Source organism: Sinocyclocheilus grahami, unplaced genomic scaffold (assembly GCF_001515645.1).
Source record: "Sinocyclocheilus grahami isolate Dianchi unplaced genomic scaffold, SAMN03320097.WGS_v1.1 scaffold2360.1, whole genome shotgun sequence".
NCBI classification, from domain to species: Eukaryota; Metazoa; Chordata; class Actinopteri; order Cypriniformes; family Cyprinidae; genus Sinocyclocheilus; species Sinocyclocheilus grahami.
The window spans coordinates 20,748-31,424 of NW_015507539.1; the positions used below are offsets into that span (position 1 = coordinate 20,748).

Genomic DNA, 10,677 nt, shown 5'->3' on the forward strand with positions numbered 1-10,677 from the left:
AGCAGCGCACGCTAACAGCACAAGTCTGCTATTCCCGCTTCAGCCAGAGGACGCGCACGAGCAGCGCACGTTAACAGCACAAGTCTGCTATTCCCGCTTCAGCCAGAGGGGGCGCACGAGCAGCGCACGCTAACAGCACAAGTCTGCTATTCCCGCTTCAGCCAGAGGAGGCGCACGAGCAGCGCCACGCTAACAGCACATGTCTGCCAGAGGGGGCGCACAAGGAGCGCACGCTAACAGCACAAATCTGCTATTCCCATTTCAGCCAGAGGAGGCGCACGAGCAACGCACGCTAACAGCACAAGTCTGCTATTCCCGCTTCAGCCAGAGGGGGCGCACGAGCAGCGCACGCTAACAGCACATGTCTGCTATTCCCGCTTCAGCCAGAGGGGGCGCACGAGCAGCGCACGCTAACAGCACATGTCTGCTATTCCCGCTTCAGCTAGAGGGGGCGTACGAGCAGCGCACGCTAACAGTGTCCAGCACGCGATTAGCTGTCGTGTATAACTGGGCTGACAGAAGAAGACTAAAGCAGCTGTAGCTCAATTATAAGTCTACTTTCTAAATCATTCACTCAACCAGGAATGAAACGCTGCTGTGTTGCTCGGAGTCACAGCGGTTTGTCCTGCTTTGGTGGAACCGTTTCATTGATGGAGCATAAATACACTATACAACTACATACTGTTTCGGTTGTGACAATTTTAGATACTTTTGAACTCAGCTCAATGATGCTAATCAGCACATGGTTAGCTAGCACAGTTCTGAACAGCTGTACACATATAAAAACTAAATGTTATGTAATAACACCCAAAACATTCTGAGTGTTTTTGACTAAACAAATGTGATATGTGAGTGTGTGTGTGTGTGTGTATCTCTCTGTCTGTGTGTGTGTGTTTGTGTATCTGTGTGTGAGAGTTGAATTTTCAATAATTGTTGTGATTTACTGTTGTTCATACTATTGATTTGTTTGTTTGACAGATTTAAAATCTACCTCAGTGATTTAGATTGAAAATCAAAATATCATATTAATATGAAATCACAGTAGACACAGAGATTAGCATCCAGATTTTTATTAACAAAATATATATATGTATGTAGGCTGTAAATAAACGGGGTCATGGACTACATTCTAATGATTTGATCAGTTTACTAAATATAAAATGCTTAATAAAACAGAAAGGCTACAAAGGCAAATTAAAATAAAATGTATACTTCAAATTTAAAGCATATTAAACTGGAACTTCACATATTACTGAAACATTAATTCAAACGAACTGAAATTGAAATACAACAACCTCTAAGAGTTTATCTGTCTAAATCTTTACCATTGTGCCTTATAATGTTTATAGATTCATTCAGGAGTTGGTCAGACTGGTTTTATTCCTGATCATGACCAGAAAGGGTGGGCACTGTAGGTGGTTTCCCATGATGCCTGTCAGCCGGACGCAGAGCGGCAGGTGTGTCACGTGTCTCAGGTGGGTCAGGTGCGGCGTGACGTCGAAGCGAAGGCCGCAGTCGTCAGGGATGATGGACGGAGAGTCGTGGGACTGAACGGGGATCAGGTGAGTCGGAGAGTTGGTTTGAATTTGAATCGATTCTCCATTCGGAACGGATTCATTGACTGACAGTAAAACAAAAACTTCATCCCATGTGCTGCATCTCCTGTGAATAAACCAGCAGAAGTCCCCCGACTCACCTGCAGGAGTCGACAAAGATATGAACGTGAATAAATAAATACTGTTCCACAGCAGCATGTTTATGCTCAGTCATGCTAGACCACATGCTGGAACTAGTGGGAAAACTAGTACACTCTCTATAGTATATATACATGTACACACACACATATATATGACTGTTGTTGACTGAGGTCACAATTACTGAACTAAAATACCATATAATCTGCATATAGTGTATAAACTGTACAAGATTTTTGCACATTTCTGCACTACAGCTTTTGGGCACTGTTTGCTAGACTATGAACCCTGGGAAAGAGCCTCATTGGTTTTGTTTAACACATGTAACACACACCAGAGGTGAAGCGGCTCTTACCAGGCTGCGAGTCTTTGAAGCGGACCGTGAGTTTCTGCTGTCTGTCTGCGATCTGTCTGTAAGAGAGTGCTGTACAGCTCAACACACACTCAGACGGCATCTCAGCGTCCTTGGACATTTCAGTAACAATCTCGTCCTTGTCCAAACACTCCCAGCTGTTCTCCTGAGCAAACACACAGAATATGAGAGAAAGCAGCGCTCCCCAGCGCAGCCAGGAAGGTCCCACACAGGCCATGGTGCTTCAGGAAAGGACGAGTTGTTCCTGCGTTTGTTTGTTTGTCTTCTCTCTTCAGTGCTCAAGGTCAGACGGCCGCAGGTCTGTGGAGTCTGTCTGAAGCCAGCAGGAACAGAGAGCTGTTGAGGCTCTGGACTCTTTTACTGAGTGCGCAACAGCCACACACACACACACACACACACTTTCAAACAGTGTGTGCCAATAAACTCCCAAAATAAGCCACTCATTTCAGAAATGCACTTCAAGTAACCTGTGTCTGCAATCATTACTAACCACTGAAAAATGAGCACAAGAGAAGTTCATATGAGTTCATTCTGATAAATATTTTCAGCATTTGTTTTGTTACAAACAGAAGTTGCCAGAAATAACACACACACACACACACACACGAGAAACAAATGTTGAACGGATCTTTTATGAAGTGAAGTAAGGACATCACATCTTTATGCCATGAAAGCTTTCTTTAATAAAACATTCTGCTGATACATTTGATATAAAGTGTAAATCTTGTTAAATACTAGCTAAACATGCATGTGAAAGTGTTAGTTTGCCATTCCTGGATTACATGAAATGCTTTTGATATTTTCTAATACAATGCTGTGTAGCCTACAACATGGAAGTCGAGTTATGAAACATTCAATCATTTATAACCCTGGGTTGAATACTGTTTATACATTGAATTTGAAATGATGCTGATTTATGGCCAGATGGTTTTTGCAAACACGCAGTCGAAATGTTCTTGCTGGAATGTGCGTTCGATTCTTCAACAAGACCGGGCATTTCTCAACACGCAGCTCACGTTATGCTAACAATCACGCCTGACGCCACATTAGAGGAATCATTGACATTAGAATTTGATTTAAAGGAAGGCCATTTTGGATGTAACGCTTTGTTTGGTCCTCAGATTCGCACGGGGAGAGTTTTGGCAGAGCTGCTCGACAGCATTTTCTCAGGGAACATTGGCTGGCTGCTGCAGCCACAGGCCCATAAAAGCCCGAAGTTAAAAACAGATTTGGCCTTGAACTGATTTATAACAGAAGGTCCATTGTGCATTTCTGTGAAAGTCAAATAACATGCTTAGATTGAGAACTTTTTTTGCCTCTTCTGAGAACTTTATATGAGTCCACTCTTACAGCCCACAAGAGTCAGAGAGTCTGACTCCCAACAGCAGCAAAAGACGCTAAATAAGTCTGCTTAGCTATAAACCTACGAATCCAAAAAGCTGTGCTTCTCTACTGCATTTCTGTGGCTCTGTTTCACGTGACCTGCGGGTCAGGAAGGCTTTCTAGGATGGGGTCATGACCTCGGGGTCCTGTGTTTGCTCTCCAGGGTCGCAGCCGCACTGGCGAATCAGACTCACCGAGGACAGAACCCAACCGCTCCAGTCGTCCACGTAGAGGAACGGGACGATGCCGTGAGCGGTCGGCTTGCAGCACTGTGGGAAGACAATTAAGATCAGCATTTCATCAGTCTGAGGCCCGTAGATGAGAGGAAAAATGTTTGTGTAGAACAGAAAACAGATCGACTGAACATGATGCCGAGGTAATGCACCTGCGCAGGTGCGTCTGCGCTCTCAGAACCGCAGGATCGGCACTGGACGAAGGTGATGCTCTCCGGATAAACCACCCAGCGCTCCCAGCCCAGATCTGACCCATTTACACAAGAGAAGACACGCATGATGAGCCCAATGTCACATTTTACCCCAAAACCAAGACAAAAGAAAAGAAATGGTATCATGTCTAAAGAAAACGAAGCCTTGCTTTCATTAATGAAGTGTTTAGTATTTATACATTGCGCTCATATACACTGTAGCCGTACGGCCTTTCATTTAAGCTGGTTTTAACACCAAAAATGTTGCAGCAACGAGAACGTAGCGGGATGCATCTGATCGCTCACCTTTAATGAAGACCTGACAGGAATGTTTGCAGCAGCTGGAGTTTCTGGAGTCCTCGGGAAACGTTGAGTTACCTGCTAAATAGACAAGAGATCAGCTTCACCAGAAACCGGGCTGATCTGGTCTTCACCTGAGCCTGATCTCTGGGGTTTAGGTACCTGGTGCTGATGTGGGGCTGCTTCTCATACTGGCTTTCCACTGCTCACGTAAATGGTGCATCTTCGACACGGACACACGAGGCTCCTGCTGGAGGTTTAGAGATTCCAGAAGGATTTTCCTGATTTCCAGTTCTCCCTTGCATCTGCAAAAAAAAACAACAACAAAAAATGCTGTGTCATCACACCTCTGCAGACCTCGTGTGTGTGCGTCTGTCCAACGGCAGCCAAATTTTTTAAAGCACAGCCGTGTGCTACCGGAGCCTGGCGTGTTTGTGAAGGCTCAGCGTTTGACCCTGTAACAGGACACCGGAGGAGAAGAGAGATGCCCTCATTTATACCTCCAGAACTTTACATGTGTCTTTGCAGTCAACCTGTACACAACAAAACACTGAAGTAAAATCCAGAGCAAGAGAGTAGTAGTAGTATTTTTTTATTAAATGACATGTCTGCATCTTAGGCTATTTTCATGGGAAAAAGCAATTCAAAAATAGTATAACTAATACAATAAAAACCAGCAAACAAATAAACTCCAGAGCAAGAAAAGCTTTCTGAAGATATCCAGCAATTCTCTTTTGGTCAGTCAAGCACGATCAGCCCATTTGAGTCTCAAATGGAAGAAGAGCATGCTATTGTAATGAGGTTGATTCAACTTTTGCCCCGAGCACTAAAATATCAGCCTAAACTTCTACCAAATCTAAGACTTCAAGTGAATAGACTGATCACAGTGAACGAGCTGGAAAGATCTCCCCAAAACCTCCTAATGAACAAAAGTGCAGGTGATTAAAACAGGACGCCCTGATCCATTCATCATGACATTGTTCATCTTTAAATCCTCAGCTCTTACCTGTTGGCTTTGACAGCAGATGCCTCAGGTGAAGGATGCAGAACAAACATCTCTCCGAGAGGACACCCGAACAGAACGGCGACGACACACAGCACCAGACGCATGACTGCAGGATAACGCTCGAGTCTCGTGACAAACGCTCTGGACTCTGGAGAGGAATGAATGGATGTTGTTTGAAGCGGCCTGGGAAAGCAGGGATTTATCTACCCTGGCCGAGCTTGGCCTTGGAATACTTTGTACTGTTTTCATGTCGAGCATACGGATGGTGTTGAGAAGGAGGTGGAGAATAAAGGTGGAACTGAGAAAAACACTATCACATGGTTACACACTAACAAAGATGATAAGCTCTAACCTGCGGGAGGACAGATGAAAAATATGAAAAATATCAGAAAGAACAGCAGTGCGGCACAAATAAAGAAGCCATTCATGAAACGGCCAGCATCTGTGCGATACATGAACGCGCCTCATTCCCAGGACAAGTGACCGTTAGTGTGCGTAGTTTAGTGTGTAATGCAACAAAGTTTTAAAATCCAATATTCATTTGAGCTGCAAATATTAGATAATTTAGAAGTTTCATCTGGTCTTGTTGAGATATATAGTTGAGTATCATCGGCATAACAGTGGAAACTAATCCCGTATTTCCTAATAATATTACCAAGGGGCAACATGTATATCGAAAATAGCAGAGGACCTAGGACAGATCCTTGTGGCACTCCATACTTTACTGGATTTAATTGAGATGATTCCCTGATTAAATAGACAAAGTGATAATGCATGCAGCAAGTCATTTGTAATTTTAACAAGTGCCGTTTCTGTGCTATGATGAAATTCTTCATAGATATAATTTTTGCAGGAAGGAGCACAATTGAGCAGACAACTTTTTCTAAAATTTGAGAAATAAAATAAAAATGTGAAATGGGTCTGCAATTTGCCAGTTCACTAGGATCTAGTTGTGGTTTCTTAATAAGAGGCTTAATAAGTTGTGTTAGGAAAGTTGAGTGCATTTTGAAAGATGCTACTCATCCTTTGAATGATCAGTTTGTCTTATTGCCTTCTAGAAGACGTTATTTAATGCCCAGGGCAGAGAGAATCATCTATAAGAATGAATTTATACCTGCAGTAATTGGATATTTGAATCAAAACACAAAGGTGGAATGATCTGATATGTTTTTTTTATAACTGTGTGGTTTTAATGTTATGTATGTTTGAGGGCAATGGTGTGGTCAAAGACAGTTTTCAACTATTGGGGTTGACAATAAAGTTGTATTGTATTGTATCAGCTGACATGAATTTCCAGTGGATTCCTGACTCATTGCGATGGCCTAAAATAATGTAGCGGGTTAGTAACACTTTACAAGACTGCGAGCGCATGTTCAGGACTGGGGGTTAAAGCTGGGTTATTGATCACTAATCAGTCAATGTTTAAACACAAGAAGCATATTTTCTGATATTTATTTGACTCCGCAGGTCATTTCTCATGAGAAATACAAAGCTGGACATTGTTGTAGCATCTGTAGTTTCTCTTCTGACCTCAGATGAACTGAATCAAAGCAGCGCTGGCCGTGTTTGTCCTTGAGGCCGTCGCACTGTAACTCCCTTGCGTCAGGAGGAATTCCAACACCTGCGTGTGAACGGCAATCTAAAGAAAGAAACAACAGTTTATCTGCCATTCTGAGGAATCGGTGCCATTTGAGGACAACTTATAATATCATTTCATTCACTGCTAACCTCAAGAAATTGTGTTTTCTGGCATAACCCTAACCTTATTCACCTATTAGTCAAAATTCTGAAGATGTGCTTATAGTGTGCCGTATTATTTCAGTCCCATCACAGTAGATTTATATGCTCATGATTTGAATAGATAACTCAGAATAGATCAAATCTGGTAGAATTCAGTTGCTTTTATAATAAAGCCTATTAAATATACCAGTGATGAACGGGGAGAACTGGTCTGTTTGCCAATGACAAACATTAAAAAACTAATTCATGTGGCTGTGTTCAGCGTTCTGTGAGTTGGACATCGGCTCTGAACAGCAGAGCAACAGGCTCAAACGCACGGAGGCCTTTAGCAGCTCTTTATCTGTCTATTCTGGGTTGGAGCCGAGCCGCAGTATTAACCCTAATCCAGCCGCAGCGTGTTGTTTTGATGAAGCGGTCACGCGGATCAGCTCCATATCTCACCATCTGTCTCTCTCTACAGGTTCATTGAGAGTGAAGTTGGTCACACTACTTCATAGGCTCTGCTGTCATGGAGGGATTCTGACAAACCCTCAGCGGGTGAGTGTGAGGTTCTCTTGCTGTTTCTAAAGCACAGTGGCTGGAGGTCTTTTGTAGAATTAGAGCTAAACTACTCTGTACAAAACAGGTTTAACAATTAATCAAACTAAGAGTATGGGTCACATTATTTCAGATTTTCTTTGATGTGATGGGAATTATTTATAATTGTTTAAAAGTGAAATTCAGATCATGAATCTGAGAAACATGAATGAATTCATAGGTGTACTTACAGCTGACTAATGTGACATGGGATGCGGAGTCACGAAATCAAACCAACTGCAGCTGAAACCATGCAATCGAGGTGCGTGAACCAACAAGATGATTCAAAAATTCAGTGCTTTCAGCTGAATATCTGCCTGAGAAACAGCTCACATTGCTCTGTGTCTGACTTTGTCTCTGTCTGTAGGAAACATCTCAGTTCCAGGTAATTCCTCCTCATTTATTTCAGTAAGTCTCATTGTTGTCAGTGAGTGTTAATGACACTGTTTTTCTTGGTTTCTCTCACATGCAGCAGCTACAGGTCAGACAGATCGCATGTTTCTGTGAGTCTAAAGAAACATCACCGTCACTCATGTCTCCTGCTGGCCTGACTGTGTCTGTCTCTCTCTCAGTCTGTGTGATGCGATGCGGGCGGCGCTGCTCATCCAGCACTGGTATCGTCAGTATGTGGACGCCGCTGCACCTGGAACATCTTTCAGTCGATAGAGTATTCTGGACAACAGGATCATATCAAGGTGAAACAACATGGATCTTCTCCTCAGATACGTCTCACCAGGAGTAATGAAGCACAGATTTACAATCACAGAGGCCTGTTATTGCACTAAAAGTCTTGTTAATATTTCTGCACATGAAACACGCTCATGCTGTTTGTGTCTCTGCAGCTGTATAATTTCTTCGGTTACCTGATGGATCATTTCAGTTCTGCCAACAGCCGAAGTAAGAAGCAAGTTCTTCAGCTGTGTCTGATCTGATGAAGTGCTCAGGGTAACTGAACAGACTGACACATGCGTCTCCTTCAGGCCATCTGGTCTCTCAGATGTTTGGTGAGAGCGAGGTGTCTTAGGACACGGAGTGGGAGAGACGCATCTGTTATAAGCACATTGAGGTTCCAGACATCTACACCGGCCTGCATCTCTCCTTCCCGCTGAGCTTCTCCAACGTCACGGAGCTGGAGCACGCCTTCAAAAACAAACAAGAACAATTATTCCTGTCAAAGCAGCTTCATTTACATGGTACAAAATCAGTGAATAAATCTGTCATCAGTCTTTCTCATCTGTCAGGGGAAGCTGTAGGAGTGTGTGTGTTTACGGTTTTTACAATCACTAGATTGACACATTTCTAAATACTAAAGTCACTTTTTCAAAACTCTTCACACAGTTGGTGGTAGGGCTTTTAGTTGTGCAGCGCCGAAGTTATGGAACTCTTTACATTTGCCAGCTGGATTCAATTTCCCATTTTAAAGCTCTGATAAAAACGTATTTGTTTAGAATAGCTTTTAATGATTTGCTGGTTTAATGTGTTATAATGCTTGCATTTTATGTTTTATTTTATACTGTACGGTGGCCATGAGTGTCCTGAAAGGCGCCTATAAATAAAAGGTATTATTATTATATTTCTTAAGGAATTATAGAGGGGCTGTTTACACAACACCGTTTTCAACTAAAAACAGAAAACCTTTTATGTGTTTTGGCCGTTCATTTACACGACAGCAGCATTTTGGGGATGTGAAAATGCAAACTTTTGAAAACAGGTCTTAAAGCACAAGTTACCACAAGAAAGTGATACCATTATTGTCTCTGTGTAAATTACAAAAATGCAGATTCATGCATATATGTATTACATGTTTGTGTAGTATTTCTTTACAAAAATCGCATTGCCAACTGCTGGCCTGGATCCGTGTGACCAGGGAAGGTTATGACAATGTTGTCTTCAGTACATGAAAAAACGCAAAGCAAAAACGTTTCCATTTTAGCACATTGTTGTTCGGGTTAGGGAACACCTGTTCATTTAGACCCATTGACACAGGTGTATAAATCAAGCATCTAGCCATGCAGCTTGCATTTACAAATATTTGTGGAAAGAATTTGTTCTGAAGAGCTCAGTGAATTGAAGCATGGTACTGTCTTTGCAATAAGTCAGTGTGTGAAATTTCATGCCTGCTAGATATTCCACCTTCAGCTGTAAGTGGTATTACTGGAAAGTGGAAGTGTATAGGAACAGCAGCCACAAGCCCACATAAAGCCACAGAGTGGCTCACCGAGTGCTGGGGCTCATGTTGTGTAAAAGTCACCAACAGAGGTGACTAAGGTCTCGACTTCTCCTAGAGGTGACCGTAATTATTCAGCACTAATACTGTGCAGCAGAGCTTCATGAAGCCTCGCATCACCAGTACAATGCCGAGCGTGGGATGGCGTGAGTAAAGCAAGCTGACACTGGACTCTGGAGCAGAGGAAACCTGTTCTGCGCAGCCAACGATCACACGGTCTGATGGGAGAGTCTGGGTTTGGTGGATTCCAGCAGAACGTTACCTGCCTGCCTCAAATTCAGTGCCTGAAAAGTTCATATTAATGTCTATGTATTGAGAATGAGATGTCATTAACGTCCCTTTTGATGTAATGGTCCGATGTCCCTAGTTTTGTCCATATAGTGTATTTTATCTGTTAATACCATTTGACTTAATCTCTTTATATTAAACAGACATTAACTCAACTGATTTAATTCTAAATAAGGTGTGCAGAGCTGCCAGAAAACAAGTCATGTTTACACCAAGAATAACTATAATGGTAACTATATTAGTGTCTTCACTCGTTTTATCTTATCAGAGAACTCACAGTAAACGGCTCCAAACACAAGTGATTGTCTTTATGACAGGAAAGAGCGTTACTGAGCGCTTTTCTCTGATATCATCACAGGTTTATGGGAAAATGATTCTTAAACTTCTGCAGAAGATCTTCAGCTGGTTGCTGCTGGCCACAGTGATCGACCAGAAAGTTCTGATTCTACACGGAGGAATTTCTGACAAGACAGACTTGAATGTGATCGCCAAACTGGACCGTCACCAAGTACGTTACACTTAAGCAATCGCATGAAACCCAGTGGTGGGCGTTGTTGTGTTTCATGTGTGTCAGTCGTTGTCTTCTGGGCTGTTTCCCCTCAGTACGTTTCGGCCCTTAGTCCCCTGAAGAGTAGTGGAGCATCGGCGAGGCTGAAGGAAGCGGCT

At 42.8% G+C, this 10,677-nt stretch overlaps 1 protein-coding gene and 1 long non-coding RNA gene across 2 annotated transcripts; both read right to left on the reverse strand.

The window, feature by feature from the left end:
• Positions 1 to 2,729: 2,729 nt before the first annotated feature.
• LOC107574846 (univin-like) lies at positions 2,730 to 5,635 on the reverse strand. Its single transcript, XM_016261279.1, has 5 exons — positions 5,181 to 5,635; positions 4,337 to 4,479; positions 4,181 to 4,255; positions 3,836 to 3,930; positions 2,730 to 3,719 (listed from the first exon to the last, which is right to left on the reverse strand). The coding sequence occupies exons 1-5, from the start codon at positions 5,282 to 5,284 to the stop codon at positions 3,570 to 3,572; spliced, it is 567 nt and encodes a 188-aa protein (XP_016116765.1). The 5' UTR covers positions 5,285 to 5,635; the 3' UTR covers positions 2,730 to 3,569.
• A 480-nt stretch (positions 5,636 to 6,115) lies between these two features.
• On the reverse strand, positions 6,116 to 10,359 carry LOC107574851 (uncharacterized). The gene is made up of 3 exons (XR_001607749.1): positions 10,289 to 10,359; positions 7,688 to 8,636; positions 6,116 to 6,819 (listed from the first exon to the last, which is right to left on the reverse strand). It is a non-coding gene; the product is annotated as an uncharacterized lncRNA (long non-coding RNA).
• Between the last annotated feature and the right edge of the window lie 318 nt (positions 10,360 to 10,677).

Coding starts and splice junctions, on each gene's coding strand:
- LOC107574846 (XM_016261279.1), bottom strand. CDS start 5,284: ATGCGTCTGGTGCTGTGTGTCGTCGCCGTTCTGTTCGGGTGTCCTCTC. Junction 4,256..4,336: donor CAGCCCCACATCAGCACCAG/GTACCTAAACCC, acceptor TTGTCTATTTAG/CAGGTAACTCAACGTTTCCC. Junction 3,720..3,835: donor GCGCAGACGCACCTGCGCAG/GTGCATTACCTC, acceptor GTCTTCCCACAG/TGCTGCAAGCCGACCGCTCA.